General features: G+C 48.5%; 1 protein-coding gene across 1 annotated transcript; it reads left to right on the top strand.

The window, feature by feature from the left end:
* The first annotated feature begins 1,257 nt into the window (after positions 1 to 1,257).
* LOC135391095 (uncharacterized) lies at positions 1,258 to 15,949 on the top strand. The gene is made up of 26 exons (XM_064621192.1): positions 1,258 to 1,343; positions 1,927 to 1,950; positions 2,363 to 2,652; positions 2,714 to 2,851; positions 3,277 to 3,531; positions 3,616 to 4,115; positions 4,200 to 4,368; positions 4,463 to 4,756; positions 4,840 to 5,079; positions 5,194 to 5,411; positions 7,753 to 7,844; positions 7,922 to 8,043; positions 8,408 to 8,548; positions 8,641 to 8,758; positions 8,831 to 9,068; positions 9,573 to 9,867; positions 9,984 to 10,199; positions 10,276 to 10,728; positions 10,800 to 10,949; positions 11,239 to 11,433; positions 11,502 to 11,799; positions 12,029 to 12,189; positions 12,285 to 12,545; positions 13,113 to 13,377; positions 15,490 to 15,549; positions 15,605 to 15,949. Exons 1-26 carry the CDS (start codon positions 1,301 to 1,303, stop codon positions 15,892 to 15,894), a joined length of 5,526 nt encoding a protein of 1,841 aa, XP_064477262.1. The 5' UTR covers positions 1,258 to 1,300; the 3' UTR covers positions 15,895 to 15,949.
* Positions 15,950 to 18,118: the final 2,169 nt, after the last annotated feature.

Below are 18,118 nucleotides of genomic sequence, written 5' to 3'. Positions count from 1 at the left end.
CCTATTCCTTCGTCGGTCGCAAACATGGCGACGGGAAATAAACTTTACAGCTGCGTGCGCACTTCGCGGGACAGAGGAATTTGCTCCGGACCTGTCAGCCCTCGAGCACTATTGCGCATATCAAAAGGCACCCGCTCCAGCTTTGTGATTACTACCTAACACCAACACGTCTTGCTATAACAGATCTGCTATAACTACGACAGGTCTTGTTGCTGCTTCAAAAAGTATGCAGACGTCAAGGACGGCGTAGAAAGCCATCACGTTTATCTATGGAGACCCCCGTACACTTACAAAACCACAAATGGCAGACGTCAATTTCGATGGGCTAGCTTATTGGGCCGTGTACATATTCCTGACTACAACCGAATAACGCGACGTTTCACCTGGACCTCTTTACCATGCATCCTGCTCAAAGCGTTGGCCTCGACGCTTCAAAGAGCACACAGAACGTATATGTGTCCACATCCGGGCCTGTTGGTAATGAATTATCAGAGAAGATAAAATAGTTCAGTGCAAACTTAAAACCAGCGCAGTGTTGCGTGTAGGTGTAACACTGACTGCGTCGCTGCGTGGTTTTAAGTTTGCACCGAACTATTTTACCGCTATTACAACATAGAACATGTCGGGCAACAGTCATTCCACGCAATTTGAAAAGCTCGTTCGCTGCATATACACTGCTTCCTAGGGTGTGCAAATTAACGCGTGAAAAACGACGACAACAACAACAACAAAAAAAGAAGTGGCAGTGAAACACATCTCACTTAGGGCGAGCACATCATGGTCACGCGATATGCTCCCCTCACGTCCGAGAACACGAGATGGCAACCAAATGTGAACGCGGAAGGTACTTCTGTCCACGAACTACGTAGAACAGACAGTGATTATCGATTTTTTTTTTTCGAATACGATTTAGAAAGAAAGCAAAAACGCCACAAGATGCAATATACGATACTAATATCATTGCTAGCTTCATGTCACCTCGTACGTTTTGATCGGCCAAATTAAACAAAATATTTATTTCTAATTTTGAGAGCGAATAAAACAGCGAAAGTAAACCCTTCAACGCACCTACGCTGCCAATTAAAGCACCACTACTGGAATAGGCAAGTACCGTGAGCTGAGCGTCGTTTGTGGGCAAGCGGACGCTCTAATCTTGGGGTTGCTCTGCTGAGCTGGCCCAAAGCCGTGTCAGCTCTGTATCAGCGTTCGGCGGCTGGCCAGCCACTATATAACGGCGGAGAAGGGCCTGGCCCGGCAGCACACGCTCATCTGGGCCCGGTACAAGCGAAGGCACAGCAGGATGCGTGTGGTCTTCGCTTTCCCACTGCTGCTGCTCCTGGCAGGTAAGTCGAGACGGACGACCTTCTGCAAACGTGTCACCCTTCAGGTCAGCTCATTTTGCCGTTTCGAGGCAAACAAATCCACGTATTCTGGACTTCATTACGTTAATTTCACATCCCTCGTACTATCGTAGCCTATTGATATTAACCTGTATCCTATATCATGACAGCATTCTTAAAATTATTTTGTGCAGGTATATAGCTTCTGAAGATGATCGTTTGTGTTCGTTCATGTAATGCGTTAGGAAATTTTTCATTCCAATTTCATTTCATTTCTCACTTACACACAACATACAGAGAGAATTACATGGATAAAATTATATTCCAGATGACCGTTCTGTATTGGATTCGCGCCTTGTAGCATCTCTTCGATGAGAAGAGCGGGTGAATGGGCATATACCTGTAGCGCCGACTGTCACTGATTTTAAATTCACATTCGTCTTAAATACTGTTTAGGAAATGAATTATCAAATATTATATCACGTTTGTTCAACGCCTAATTGTACGCGTAACGCCTAGGACATATAATAGTGAAACATTTTTTTTATGTGTGTGTCTTACAGTCATCCCTCTCTTTCTGTTTCAGCGGCGGCCAATGCACAGTTTTTCCGTAAGTACAAAAAGGGTTTTCTACCAGCTCATTTCACCAATTTCGTTTCATCAGAAGAACAAAGAACGTTCTGCTCATATCATTATCATGGGAAAAACATCATTTAAGTGAGACTGAGTTCCACTGTCTTACCACAGGAACGAGTTAACAATTCTAACGAAACAACACGCAATTCATCAAAAAGAGAAGGAAAAGTAACAGCCATATACCACTATAATGACACAAAGCTTGGTAGGTCGGAACCTAGACAGGTTTGCAATCGGTAAATGGATAATACATTAATGGCCACCAAGTCATACAAAAGGTACCTCGGTAACCTCTGCATACCCCTGTGTGTAAATACCTTTAAGAGAAAAAGAACAAATTGAAGCATAATGTTCATGAAGAATATGCCTGGACATGAATGTCGCAGGCATCGTGCCAAAGCAGGGAACCACCGTGTTCAAGGTCCGCGGTATCGTGACCCTCACCACGCCCGAACTCTCGGGACACTCAAGCTCTGCACTGGAGTACGTCGGTGAACTGGCCGTCCGCAGGCTGACCCATGACAACTACGCGGCTCAGTTCCTCACGTTCAACGTAAACAAGTACAACAGGACGTTGAACACTGTCGACACTCCCGTCTTCGAGGGCGTCCCGGAGGTTGAGGACTACAAGGAGCTCTTCGACCAGCCCATTAACTTTGTCTTCAAGCATGGCAAGGTTAGAGCTTCCCGGAGACGACGGAAACTGGTTCCAAGGCTAACCACAACCTTCTGCGCAGGTTCTGGCCTACTACGTCCCATACTACTCTAAGATTTGGACCGTGAACATCTACCGTGCAGTTCTGACCCTCTTCCAGAGCGCTCCTGTCGACCCACGCGTCATCGTCGACGCTCCCAAGGTGTTCTCTGTTTACGAGGTAAGCGCAAGATACAAGAAAGTACGCGGGGAAACGGCAAGAAGGATTCCGGAAATAAATCCAGAAATCGGGCGAATGCTCGCAATCCGGCTGCCCTTGGCTCCAGGCTTCTACTTCAACATTTCCAATACTCTGTCTCGTCACAACATGACAATGACAATGACAAAAAAAAAAAAGAAAAGAAAGAAACGTGGTGAAGGGGTGCCGTTCAGCCTCCCGGTAGATCGTAGCGCTACCCTGGTGCCACTGATAGCAACCACAGCAGATCTAAATTGGGCATGTGTTACTTACAGAGCCGTGGAACGGACTGGAGACCCTAATGCGTCCATTTCCGCTATATAGGGCTGTCACACGTTGTGTACCGAATATTCCACGTAACGGGGTTCTAACTTCTTTAGGTTTATGGTTTCGCCTCTTGTTTATAGGAAGCAGTGAACGGTTTCTGCCGCGTCCAGTATGAGGTCAAGGTCGAAAGCGACATGGAACTCGAAATCAACAAGGTCCAATTCCTCGACGACTGTCAGAGGGAGCGTCCCATCTACGCTATGGATGACGCTGATGTTCAGGGATGCCCCGGAGTGTGCAGCGAACACTACCCCGAGAACTTCCTGCCCGGCTACCAAGGAGAAACCCCGCTGCACTACAAAGCAAAGCCAGGTTGCCCTGTCTCCATGAGGCCCGTGAGTCACGTCCTCCGACGTTTTGTTGCCACGATGACACCTGCGCGTGTGTAACAGGAACCTGCCTTCTGACTTGTCTTCCAGACGGATGTTCTCGTCAATGTTCACTCCTACAGCCACTACAACGTGAGCAAGTCCTACCTGCAGAACGTCACCGCGGAGACGGTCGATGTCTTGCGTCAGTACGGCGGCAAGGTGACCGCACACACCAAGCTCTCTCTCGAAGTCCTTCACCGCAATGGACCCGAGATCGTCAAGTACAGGCACACCACGAACTACGACTTCCTCAACTTCACGTTGCCCCGCGTCTACAACGACCTCGACGTGCCCATCTACACCCTCATGGTTTCTGACGTCAAGGACCTTAGCCCAGAAAAGTTCAAGCAGATGTTCGACGTCGCTGTCAAGGAGTTGCTCGAGCTCACCAAGGTGGACAAATCCGGAGATCCCAAGAAGACTCCCTCTCTGCTTCTTCAGCTGGTTGAAGCTCTGAGTGCCATGACGGACAAACAAGTGCTTGCTACAGTGCCAACTCCCCTGAAAAAGTCCCTCAAGGAATGCACTCAGGACGAACAGCTTATTAGGTACATATGAACGTCAGTTGTCTTTCTTACGTGAACAATATTCAAACACCCCTCTAATGAATGTCTTCCTCTTTCCGTTCGCAGGGGTCTGTACCTCGACCTTCTGAGCAAGGCTGGTAGCAAGTCCGCAGTCAAGGTCTTGCTTGAGCTTGTAGTCAGCGGAAAGCTGACCCACTTCGAATCCGTCCACGCTCTGCAGGACGTCGCCGCATTCAAGGCTTACCCAGACAAGGAATACGTCGAAGATCTTGTCGTGAGTGTCTGGAGAGCATTAGTGACAGATGGAGGCCCGAAATACAGATCACAGAGGAGATCGTTGAAGCACACTTTGTTATACCTTGTCGCAGGATGTCTGTGTTCAGAAGAAGGCCAAGCTGTCTCCCTTGGTTCATGCTGCCGCTTGCGCTGCGGTTGGCAAGGTCATCAGCAAGGCCTGTCCATCCAAGATCGACATGCCGCCCTACGTTCCCAAGCCTCCTCAGGATCTGGATGGCCCATTCGTCAGGCCTAACGTGACCGAACCGGAAATTGAGCCAGAGATTGAGCCTTCTGCGGCTGAGCTTGCACAACATAAACTACCACCATTCGATTACAAGACAGTGAACAACTGCGTTGTCGTAGACCTTGAGAAGCACGTCAAGGTACTCTTCGTCCATGTCTCTTGTAGTGTTGTCTGCTGCGAAAAGTGACGTAATTCTCACGATGGTTTGTCTATCGTACGTAGACTCTGACCCTGGCCCTGGAAGCCAGCAAAGATTTCAAGGAAGCAGTTGCCTACGTTACCGCTCTGGCAAAGGCCGCAAAGCCCGAGGTGCTCCCCAGCCTTTTGGGCTACCTGAACGGCACCGCTCATAACCTGAAGTACTTTGTTGACGAAGCTGAAAGCGTGGAAGAAGCCGTCGTGTTCTTCAGGCAGCTCACTCTGCTTGCTCTTGACGAATTCGTCAAGTTCTATCCCAAGGAGGTAAGTACTGTAAAACGTTCGGTACAAAAGCACGCCTTCAGCGCTTATCTTCCATAATGGCCTAGTGACTGGTTGTTCTCGAAATGTGGTACTAATACACACGCGCTATTACAGCTGAACCCAGTTGTCCGTGCTCTTTACCTGAACACAAGCGAGCCCACTCAGCTCCGTACGCTGGCATTCGACCTCTGGCTCAAGACAGTGCCCGAAAAGTGGGAGATCCAGAAGGTCCTCGTCACCGCTAAGCTGGACGACAGCCTCGAGCTCGGCAGCTACGTTTTCACCGCACTCAAGTCTGTCCTTCACAGCAAGCTCCCATGTGAACAGATCCTGTAAGTACAGCTAGATATAGTATAAACTAGAGAATAGAGATTTTCCGAGTCCGAAGCCAAGCAAGTTTCTGCGAATCCACGAATCTTATGAATCTCGAATCTTTAGAATCCTTTCTTAAAAAAAAAAAACGTTTAAAACGCCAGGAAAGAAAGAAAACTGAAAACTTCTATACTGAAAAGTGTTTTGAAGCAGGATTTGATAACTTTGTTTAATGAAAAGCAGATTAAATAATAGTTCACTTTGAGGAGAAAACATACTCATATACTTCTTGTTAAATGTACACTATTTATAACATATTGTTCATTGACTACAGGAAATACATTAACTCTCGAGTCCGAATTATTTCCACAATGCTAAGAAACAGTCAAAATTAAAACAATGTTACTTTTAATCGCGGCGTCGACAGCCAGCGGCGGCGCTGCAATCGACGACTATATGGAGACGCCATAAGGCGGGGTCCCATAGCCTCGATTTGAGCAGCAGCAGCAGAGCAACAGCAGCGGAGCAGCAGAGCTGCAGCGACACGAGCGGTCCCATAGCACTGGGCGAGAGCAGCAGCGCTGCCGAGCTGCAGAAATTCCCTGCTGCTCTCGTATCCGAATTTTTGGTTGCTGTGCTGCCCTGTTGCTCTGCAGCCTGAGCAGCCGGTCTCGAAAGCCAATCAGGAGGCTGGTTGGTATTGTTTTCGTTCGACGGTGTTTAGGGTTAGCAGGGCGGTGAGTGACGGCAGAAGGTTTGTTTCTGGTTGTTCTGTGATTTGATTCTGAAGGCCTGGATACGCTTGTGATTGCCAGTAGTTTGGAGCGAGTGTTCAATCATCGGGACTGCGTGAAGTGCGCTTTCAGGACATAATTCAGTTCATAAAGTTCAATAAAGTGTTCGACGGAACCTACGTGATACATATGTTGTGTACCAGTTGTAGCTACATGTTCGCTTGTTTTCAGGAAAGTACTTCAAAACCCGTGACCTGATAACGTACAAGCAAATTACTTTCACGTCCATGCCGTGTGAAAACCAAACCTAACAAATTTCTTGTGGTCGGTATTCCGAGACCTTGCTAGGTGGTTGTAAATGAAACTGACCCTTGAAAAGGGTTAGATGGAGATAGACAACGTTCAGACAACAAAAAAAGGTTCGATAGAGATAGATAATGAACCCATTCCTTGTGAAAACAGGCAGAAAGCAGTGGGTACTAGCAGAAGGGGCCTTTATTTCGTGAGACAGTTTTATTTCACTAAGAGCAACGTACGCATTTGACAGTCACCGTAAATCAAAATATCGAATACTATAGTAACGAGGCAATATATTTATACGACGAAATCCCGTAGAAGAATCTCCACACAACACAGCAAGGACTGTTCTGCACAGCAGTAGGACGAACCTACGTTGAATGTCATGAAATTGACTACACATCAGCGAAGAGTCAGGTAATACGAGGCTCAGACCACCACCACACTCATCTCAAAGTTCACTTATGAGCTCCAAATCCACAATATCTCTCTCACACAAACGCCTTTCACCTAGGATTGCGTTCCTAGGTGTGTGCACTAAAAGGCTTAGCCGCTGCGTACGCCTTCGGAATGTGCGAAATGTAAATAATGACACAGTTGCCAACACGTTTTGTGTTTCCTAAGCCGCTGCTGCCGCTAATTCAAAACGAAGCTATGGGACGCCTCCAGCAGCAGAGCAGCGGCAGCAGAAAGCTGCTCTGCTGCCATGTTGCCGTGTTGCTGCTGCCGCACCGCTGCTGCTGTGCTGCTGCTGCTCGCATAAAGCTATGGGACCCGGCCCATAGAGTTAGTAAGCAGTAAGCAGGAAGCGCTGGATAAGAATACAATTATTATCGCAATTAGAACTGTCCCAACAGAATAGAAGAGAACAGAAATTTCAATTCGCAAAATTGTTAGACGCAGACGACACTGCAGAGCATGGTTTCAATTATCATTGAAACCAATGGACATTGAACATGCGCGTAGCGCCACCAAACGTTTAACGTGTCAACCTGGGCAGGGAACATTGGATCTAGTGCTCTTTGAGGAGTTGACGCGCTATACGCTTGGTGGCGCTATATGTTCAATGTCCGTTAGTTTCAATGATTGTTGAAGACTGTCCGTGTAACAGGGGTATTAAACGAAGTGGTGGATTGTATAATACCACCACGCGTATGCGGCAGCTACTTTCTGTACTTTCGCCCAACTGGCGTTCTGTAGGAGTGCTCCGACTAGTCAAGTTCACGGTTTAAATTCAGAGGGAAGTGCAGGCTGGAGCTACATGTGTGGCACCAAACAAAAATTGGAAGACGAATGAGGGCTGACAGGTATTGTTTTCCCCACTAAACAGGGCCAGCCGCGTCCACAGTGTGTTCAGGCATGTCAAGCACTTGGACCTTGGCTTCAGGTACTCTCACCTCTACAAACCCAGCGTATACAACTGTAAGTGATACACAGGGAACGAAAACTGCCGTGGAGCTATATCATAGCATTGAGCACAATCGATTTTGACGTTGCAGTCAAGAGAGACCTCGGTGTCGAGGCTGCCCTCAAGAAGATCGCAACCAACTCCTCACGTGTCGCTGCTAGCCACCTGAGCCTTCTGTACAACCTCGGACCTTTCTATAGGACGCCCATTCTTGTAAGTTCACTAAAATCTCCAGTTGAGCTTGTTGGTACATTTTTTTAAAACATACAGACCGTTCTCCCAACGACGTTCAAGTTTCCGTGACAGCTACAGAAGTGATAACGATAAGTCGTGGCTTTACGTGGCTAGACAACTATGATCATGAGTGACGCCACAGTGGTCGGTCAGGTACAGGAGTAACGCTACGATAATGATGCAAGTTAGCCAGCAGCCTATCGTCATTGAATTAGGAAGAACCATTGCAAAGCAACTTGTGTGATATACAAAAGTAGTTTGGAGTCAATTGTAACGCGTATAATAAGTGCATGCACCCGCACGAGACGTACGTTTTTTCATGGCCTGATATCTTCCTGTGCAGTACTCTCTCCTGCCCAAGGGAGGCGAACAACTCGTTGCTGAACTCATCGGTGAGGAAGGTCTCCTGTCCCTTGTCTCCAAGGTTCTTGGAGGACGCCCCGTACCTGAGCCACACCGCCAGCACAAGGACATTGCTGAAGAGGTACTTTGTGCATTTTATGCATTGCTGCGGTCGCCTTACCGGTGGGGTTGCTCAGAGAGCACTAAAAGCACTCCCTTTCATTGTGACTCCAGCTGAAGATCGTTGATCGCACCAGTGAGTCTCCCAAGGCTGCCTTCTTCTGGAAGTTCCTGAACGGAGAGACTGTTCTACCCGTTGACAAGAAGTACCTGCATGTGCTCAAGCTCGAACGTAATAAGCTTTAAATCAACCTTGGCTCGAGGGCTCTTGGTTACATTTGCTCTCTTTCTGTCCGGCCAACAGTTGTGGAGTGGGTCCGTCAGCTGGTCAGTGGAGGCGGCAACAAGCACTTCGTGCGTGTCGTGCTCCCAGCGAAGCAGTACCACGTCGAGCCGACCAGTCTGGGTATCCCCTTGGTTCACTCCGTCCTTCACCCAGTCGTGATTTCTCTTCGCGTTGACAAGCTGAAGGTCACCTACGAGAACATTGTCAATTCCGCCGCCCCCGCAAAGCTCATAGTCACCGGAACCTTCCACCCAGCGTGAGTTGCTCTCTTTGATGCCGCACCCTCGCTGTTCGAGGGACGGTAGTTCGTTATGAGCGGAGTACGTCAGCATATCGTAAGCTTCCTCACCGTTTTCCGGCGTGTACAAGTTGTAAGGCTCAACGAGACCCGTAATAGGGACATTGACGAGACCTCGAGACTGCTTTGAGTATAGCGATACGAAACTTAACACGCCGGCAAAACTCTTGATGTGCTTCTGAAACACCAAACAAATGGATCCACCACACTTTGCCAACCTTTTCCGTTCCTTGCGCCTGACATGTATCTTGCATTCTGCATAGGTCCCAAAGCATAAACATTGCACTAACATTGCTTATACGACGTAATGTGCCTGTAATGAGAGCAAAGAGTATCTTTCGTATTCCCACCACTTTCCTGCCCAGTGCGCGTCCTATGTAAGACGCTTGAACATATACGAATCTGTACAACCACTTCGCGGAGATGTGCATTTGAAACGACGCTGATTGGATTTTCTTGCAGTGTCCTGTCACTGCGCCAGACTCGTGTTGTCGCCGCCGACCTCGAGAAGTTCCACTCCCCAAGCGTCGTTGTCAGTGACGTCAAGGAAATTGCCCTTCAGTCCCACGTCATTCTTAGTTACTACAATGCCACCAGGAGACTGTTCTTGGAAGTAAAGCCCAAATTCAACCGCATGCTTCTATCCACTCACTGTGTTGAGCACAACCTTAAGTGGCACCTCCTTCTCAGCGGATCTCCCAGTGAGCCATGGCTGGACTATAGCAAGTGCTACAAGAGCTTGCCCTTCCCTTACACAGTAAGGGATACTGGTACTTATGTACCCCAGTACACATGAAACCCAGTACACACCCATATGATACCCAGTACACGTGAAACGAAAGTAATGGTTTGCCAAATCATTCCTTTTTACAGCACAAGCGCGACCTCTTCGGAAAGGAGCTTGGCATGGTCATCAAGGTGAACGGCACCAGTGAGAAGCCAGGAGCAAGTCTTCCCGTCTTTGGCAGCCCTAAAGCTATGGCCGAAGGCTACCTACAGGCTCTGTTCCAAAAATTCGCTAACCTAGGCTGGAAACACCATCAGTACACCGTCGGACTCGAAAGTTACACCCGCAACCCGGTCGACAGGGTTAGTGTAGCCTCTTTCCATTCGTTGAAGTTCAAACTGTCAGCGAGCTTCGCTTCACTGAAATATACCATTTTAGTGGCGCCTGCACCTTCGTTGCACCAGCAACCTTGACGAGCTCGATGTTGGACCTAAGCCCCAGCCTCCCTGCCCATGGTGCGAACCCGTAGAACCTGCAGTTAAGCCAGTCCCAGAACTGATGCTGCGCTCCATTCGCATGCGTGAGGTTACGGACGACACTGCAAAACTTGTTAACTTTATGGAGGAGGACGATGACACGGCCGCTGCTGCATTCTACCCAGAGTTCACGGGACTCGACGAGATGCACGATGGTCTGCAGGTACTTCTCAACAAGACCCAGCACCCTCTGTACAAGACTGGATACCAGCACAACGCCACCGTTGTCCTCGTCGGTTGCTACGAGTTGCAACTCAAGAGGCTTCTCAAATTGGTTCTGACCGAAACTCACACCCTCGAACGTACTGCCAGGAAGTTCGCCATGCACCTCACGTCCGACTTCCTCCCCAAGGATGTGAGAATACGTTCCTCCTTGAAGGCTTTCCCTCTTCCTACGATCTCACCTATTTTATTCGTTTCACGCAGCTCAAGCTGTACGGAAACGTGACATACCCCGAAGTGGACAGTTACTTCAACCTGGAACCAGCTTACATCGGTACTGACTTCGTCAACGCAACTCTTGTCGCCACCCTCCTTGAGCCCAAGACCAGCCAGGAGGAGACTTACGTGTTCTACGTGAGTACAAACTATATAAAATAATTCTATTCGAGCTCCGCTGCCTGGGGAATGGTTTAAACGTGCGCTTCCTGGACGCGCTTCGTAAATGGCACTACCCACTCCTGACCTTTGATGCTCAGGTTGCCTCTAAGTTTAGGGCCTTGTGCTGGTCGGAAATATTTTCGCCCACATCCGACTCGTACCTGAAGGCGCAAGACCCGCAACCCGCGTTCCGTTACAAACGACACGCCCATTCGTCCGCAATCCAGATATTGAATACAATAACCGTGCGCATATTTGCTTCCAGTACAACGCTACGAAGAGCGAAGAACAACTGGTTGGTTTTGCCAGCTACCACTACAAGCCTCTGCTGAAGTGGTTTACGCCTCAATGTTTGGCTGACATCAAGGCCGGAAAAACTGTGAGCTACGCCTGCCACAAAGCCCTCGTCCATGACGGACACCTCGACCAACAGGTCCTTACTGTCACCCTTCCAGAGAAGGTAAGCTACCTGATTGCTTTGCGCCCAGTGCAACGTTCCTGACTGGGGGGAGTAATGTCTGAACCCAGGTGAGCCCATGCGTCAAGCAGTTGTCCCACGCCGCCATTGACTTGCTCAAGTACTACCTGTACCCGCGCGTCGTGTTCCAAGGTGTCGTTCCACCCCTGTCCCCCAAGAAGGAACTCGTCTTCTACTTCAACAAGACCCAGGCCAATCCATTCGTTACCGTCCTCAACGCCGAGGCCTACCTTCCCCACGAAAAACTGATCGTGAAGAACCTTCCAGTGCCCAAGTACTTCTCTCCGAACACTGCCCTGACCGTGGAGGAACGTGTTTTGAGGACCCTGACTAAGGACAACCCACTTCGTGAGTACCGTGGCATTCAATGTTATTGTTTGAGTGCTTGAAGCCAACAAAGAGATCAGATGATACGAGAACAAATATATGCGATAGAAGAGTTCTGGGGATGTTGCTTCAGGAGAGCAGAGCTATCCTGATGAAACGCCATTGAAAATCTCTCAACGCATGCAACTGCAAGAACTGTCTCTTATAATGCCTGCACCCGAGCTATTCTCATGCTTCTGTACGTCTTCAGAGCCCTGCGGTGTCGGCAAGTACGCCGTTAGGACCTTCGACAACCTGACCTTCCCCTTGGAAGTGCGCCAGAACTGCAAGTACCTGGTCACCCGCGACTGTTATGGAGTCTCAAATTTCAGCGTCGTTGTCGAACCTATCGACATTAGGACTAGTCTGAAGGTATGTCACAGAACACGCACAACACGTAGAACGTAGAACGCGCGTTACTGAATCCCACTAATATGACATGTATGTTCCCTGTGTCTCACATACAGAAACTCTACGTGCAATTGTACGATACCGTTGTGGAAATCCTGCCCCCAGCCCTGTACTCTCCTGAAGTGATGCTGTTCGTTAACAAGACGACCTACGTGGCTACTGCCCACAGGGATGTTGTTCTCAAGTTCAGTGATGTGCACAAGTTGTTGGTTCAAGTTCACCGCTCTCCCAACCCACGTGAAGTACCCACCGTCATTCTCAAGACTACCAACAACATGCTGGAGCTCAACTTCGACGGATACAACGTCTACGTTTGGGTAAGTGAAGTACCTACGAAATGAAGCTTCGTCCTTTTCACATACATGTGATGGACCCTCGCTATAACGAAGTCAATGAGACTGGAAAAATATTCGATATAGGCAACAATTCGATATAGGCAGAAGTGCCACAAAAAAGTGACCGTTGCCTCCGAAGCACCGGTGATGCTTAGAAAAAGTATTCAATCAAGCACGCAAACAAACTTTGATACCAAGCATCTTTGCATTGGTTTAAGTTACATGAAAAACAGGGACAAAGAAAAGAAGTGTAAGCCGGGCTTGCCGTACGGGCTTCTGCCGGCTTGCCCACCGCACAAAGCGGAGTCGACTGGCAGGACACTTCGAATAATGGGGTTCGAAATGCATGGACTTCGGTCGCAGCGGCGTGAGACTACGAATAAAGCTATAATTCGTAAGACATGATTTCGCTATACAACGAAAACCAACGTTCTGACTACGCATCCCTGGCACTAACACAATACCGACACCGTTATAGCTCGACCCCAGTGCTAGGCATTAGACAACCCTCTCCGTGTGGTACAAGTTACGTTTTCTCCCAATGCTCAGGTGAACAAGAAGTACCAGCGCAAGACGTGCGGTGTCTGCGGCAACTACGACAACGAGGCCTCGCACGAATTGCTCACGCCAGCAAACACCGAGGCCAGAAACTACACGCATTTCGTAACCAGCTACGCCTTCGGAGCTGAACTCTGCAAGGTCCCCGTCTACCCTGTCCCATCAGTTCACTCTGAACTTCTCCGTGAAAGCATGTACATCCGTGGCATGGGAAACAGCCCTCGCCACCCCTTCCTGCCCGCGTTCGACGACAGTGGTAATCAGCCTTTTTCTATCCCGTATAGACTCTTATCGTTCGCGACTTATTCTACACATTAAGAGAAAAAGGAGTAACTGGGGGCGCAATTAGAGCTTCTATGTACAGTCGAAACTCGTTAATACGGCCACGGCCGTTCTCGCGGATTTTGGCCATATCAGCGAATTGTCATATTAACAAACACCACGCGTTACGAGTCGTACCATGCCCTTTACGTAAGCTTCGAAAGGATACGAATCATGAGGCGTATTAAACGAATGTATGGATTTAATGTACGTATGCATGGTCGCGCCTTTGAATCGGACGCATATCCGCGCCTCTTCGTTCCAGCAGTCAGCTCTGTTCGTTCGCGCTTTTTCTCAGACATGGTCGTTGAATGCCATTCGACTGTAGCAGGTCACTATGGCCATATGACCAGGGACACAGCTCTTTTAAGCACGTCAGACATACGCCATGAGCCACTTCGAAAGCGGGCCCGCGTTTCTGGCCGCTATAGGTCAGGAGAACCGCGGGTTTAGTGACCAACGGTTTTAGTAACGAGGGTAAGGTACACGTGTTCGCCCCTAGTTGTGGGGAAAAGTACCTGTCATTGTCATATTAACGAACAAGTGCTACATGCGGAGGCCATTGGGGGGGAACGGTTTCACGGAAAAGTGGTCATAAAGCGGGGATGTCGTATTAACGAGGTTCGACTGTAGTCTCCCATATTGCAATGACTCCCCCATTTCAGTCACATGACCCCAACATTTACTCCCTATCACTGCAAATAGCACCAAACACCATGCATTTAACTTCCGAAAGAGACTAATGGTTGTTGTAACAATGTATATAAAAGGACTAAGATTACTCCCTTTTTTTTAGAGTGTAGAAATCACAGCCTACATGTAAACAGAGACCGTTTGTCAGGACATGCAACTAACCTTCTCCATCACTTACTTGTTATATATCACAGCGTTCAGAGCAGCCTAACTACATCAGTCACCACGTAAAAAAAAAAAAAAAAAAGTGTATAGTCGATTCTACCAGCTGAGACCTGTTTCGTGAGAAAGTATGTGGTTAGAATAGAAGTCATTTAACTACACTTTCAAATGTGCATGGGGAAGCTCGAAAAAAAAAAACATGTAAAGAGAGAGAGATCAGGATTACAAACCCTGGGATGCATATTCGCACAGGAAGTACGAGCGCAGCGCGCAAGGGATCGAGCTTTCAATCGCGAGGGTCAGAGAATCACTTTCCTTTGTCTACAAATCTTCTACGTCATCTCATCCGCCCAATAATGAGATGCGCGCCTTCTTTTTTTTTTTTTTTTTGCGCTTGTATTTGGCGCCGAGCGTCCCGCGTCTGGCACACAGCAGTCGACCGGTCGCCTTGCTCCCACGCTCTAGCAGACGATTCTCGGCAGCCAATCAAAGCGCTCTGATGAGATGACGTCACAACACTCCAGAAGGAGCTGGAGGAGTTCGCCTTCCCAAAGGAAATATTTTGCGTCACAGTCCCTGACTGCAGTACGTTCATGTCGCGCGATAAAAAGAAATTATTTCGAGGTACCTTTCGTGCTCCTTTAACGTATAAATGGGTATCAAATACCATGGCTCTCCAGGTACCCAAGTTTAACAAACGTTGAGCGAAACGAAATGCATGCTAGAATCGATGCCGCTCTTGTTCTTCGAGCGTGCTCTTTTTACGCCTTTATTTACGGGACTCCACCCGGACAAGCTGACTATTGTCACGCTCTTTTTTTTTTGTTAGCCGCGCAAATTAGCACTGCGCACAATATTGTTAATAATATATAAGCTGCGGACATTGTGAATGTGATGGAACATTCGAAATGATATCTCAAATCGCATACAAAGCACCAGTATCAAAAGTAATAACAAATGCATTAGAAGTTACATGCAACAGTAGTTAAATTACAAAACATCCAATGTCATTCTGGAAGCAATTAATTAAGGTACAGTCAGACCTCGATGTACGAGCGATTTTTTTTTTCGGGAACGCTAACATTCCATATATACGGGGTTGACGGAGGGTTAATTACTTTACAGGTCCGCAAATTAGCTATACCTGTCGCTGTGAAAATTATTAATTGATCTTTTTCCTTTAATATCACAGCAGAACTACCACCTGCTGAAGAGCTCCGCTCATGGGAGTCTAGGGAACCAGAAGTCGAAGGTAAGAAATCGAACGGCGACCAGTAGCTTCCACTAAAAGCTCCTTCTCGATTCAGATCTGTACGAGTGCTCTCTCCATCGCACCCTGAAGCGTTCCGTCAACAGGAACTTGTGCTTCAGCAAGGTCCCCGTTTACGCGTGCAAACCCACTTGCGTCAAGTCCAACGGAACGAAGACGAAGGTGCCCTTCGTGTGCGTGCCAAAGAAATCCCCCGAAGCTGCTGAATGGCTTCGTCTGCTCACTGCCAACGAAGGCGTCCTTCCCGAGAGCGCCTTCGAAGGAAAGGACTTGGAGGTCCGCGAGGAGACTGTCCTGGTGCCTGGAAAGTGCCTGCCCCTTGTGTAAACATGTACATCTTTAGAGTATGATTGAGTAAAATAAAAACATCGATTGATTCCAACAGTGGCATCTTGTCTCGTCGCGAAAACATGCCACACAGCATCACAAATGTTGTCCCTGCATCGCGGCACTATTGGGGCCGTCAAGGTATTCTCACTGTTACGGTGGAAACATCGTTCCAACAAGAACGTGAGCATGAATCCGCGATGCACTATTAAACCGTTAAGGCATTCTCACTATCACGGTGGAAGCATCGTTCGAACAAGAACGAGAGCCTGTATTCCCCGATGTTGTATTGCCGTAGCCCTGTGGTCTTCTTTGCGGTCTCGTATCTGTGGGAAGATATTGCCTTCATTGGTAACAAAAAAACAAAACAAAAAAACAGGTATACTGTGACCAGGAAAGATATATCAGGATTATCATCTCGCGCAGTCCACAGGGATATCCAAAAGCACATTTCAGCGCATCTTGACCCGATGTCTTGACATGTACTACAAGGTTTCTCTCTGCCAGACGGGTCCCAATATTGCTCACGCCTGATTAAAAACACATGCGCTACCCCACATCCAGCGGCAACTGCCGTTCACGGCAGATCCCGCGGACCTCAGTGTCCAGTTTGTGACTGGACAAACTCTGGGTCCAACGTTTCCAATCCGAGAGCAAAGCCGCAGTCCAAACAGTGGAGAACGCCTCTCTTCCCCACCTCCCGGATGTAAAAATGACGGGTGTGCCCCGGAAGGGGTCCTGTTCCATCGGGACTACGCGCTCCCACACCTTGCTGCTGCACCAGTGGGAGGCATCCCCCCGCATTGTTGCACTTCTTGAGTAGGAAAGAAGAGAGAAAGCGCTAATTGCGCGGCTGCGTTCCAAAACAAACTCCAGAGTAGAGTAGAGTCACGTGACAGAGTTGTACCATGTGACCAAGAGAGTAGGCGATCCTCGAGTTGGTCGTGGAACGGGCCCGAGTACGATTCTCGACATGGCGACAGCAGACGACAGTGGCATTTGGGCCCCGGGACATTAGCACTGCTGGCCGCTTCTTCGCTTTGCTGTGACGCGGGGTGTTGACTTCGGTGCGGGTGGGGTCATCTACTTGAGTTCGTAAAGTATTCATGCTGTGAGTTAGGGGTATTTACCGCACATTCCGAGAATGGGTAGTGCTGTTCTGGTCCGCAGCTAGCTCTAAAGCGCACAGAAGCATCTTTCGACCTTCACATGCAACAGGCTGACGTGTGTTTTGTGTATGGTTCCGCGCATGCTGCTCTAAAGAAAACATCAGGTCGCATAATCCGCATTGGAACTTTCCTGCGTCTTCTATGATGTAGCCGAGACGAGCAGCAGCAAAAGCAGACGACCACAGACTTCTATGCAGACGACAGCTCTGACGTCACTACTCTTAGTTATAACCGGGCCCCGTCTGCTAGGGAGTAGAGCCAACACAACCTAGATAGAGAAAGCCTCGACGACGTGAAGTAACAACTAAGAGTCAGCCAATCAGGATCGTGTTTTCAACGGCGGTAGCCAATCACGAACGTGCTTTCAGCGGTCGTAGCCATGGAGACGAATCACCATCGTCTGCGAGCAGTGATTGAACGTCCCCGCGTTCTGAATGGGAAATCATTCAAATATAACGCAAAACGGTCCCATATCTTTCTCGAGACTGATTTTCTGGAAAGCGTGTTGCACTATTTCTCTACAGATTCAGGTTTACAGGTTCCAAGTTAGCTACAAAACTTTGCGAGTTCTTGAGAGAACGCAGAACGCGGCGACACGCAGTAGTAGACGAATTCTGACTTTATATGTTCACGTAGTCAAGGAGGGAGAGGAGGCAATAAGCAGGCCTTCTATATGTAGGTGGCGTTGGTAGACCAAGTAGAGCAAGTCGATCTCGGATAGCTATACTCTCGTGTAGGCGACCCGCTTTTGGAACGGAGGTCGTGACGTCATCGAGTAGGTTTTGGAACGCGGAGAGTAGTTCGTTCTGGAACGCAGCCCGCGGTTTTCTTTTAAAGGGACTGTCGCATCCGTCCCGATCGATTCCGAAACTGAAAGGGTCGTTCAGGGTTGACTGAGACTTTTGTTTGAGAAAAATCATTCAGTAAATGTAACGAAATAAAACTTTCGGAGGGCGTAGTGCAATCCTTCTCGGGTCAGCGGCGCGTGCAGCAGTGGGAGCTATAATGGCGTCGGTAGCTGTGGTACAGCGATGCATAATCAAGCGCCTTGTGAA

The sequence above is a fragment of the Ornithodoros turicata genome, chromosome 4, assembly GCF_037126465.1.
Source record: "Ornithodoros turicata isolate Travis chromosome 4, ASM3712646v1, whole genome shotgun sequence".
NCBI classification, from domain to species: Eukaryota; Metazoa; Arthropoda; class Arachnida; order Ixodida; family Argasidae; genus Ornithodoros; species Ornithodoros turicata.
This window is presented reverse-complemented; position numbering and strand designations above follow the sequence as displayed.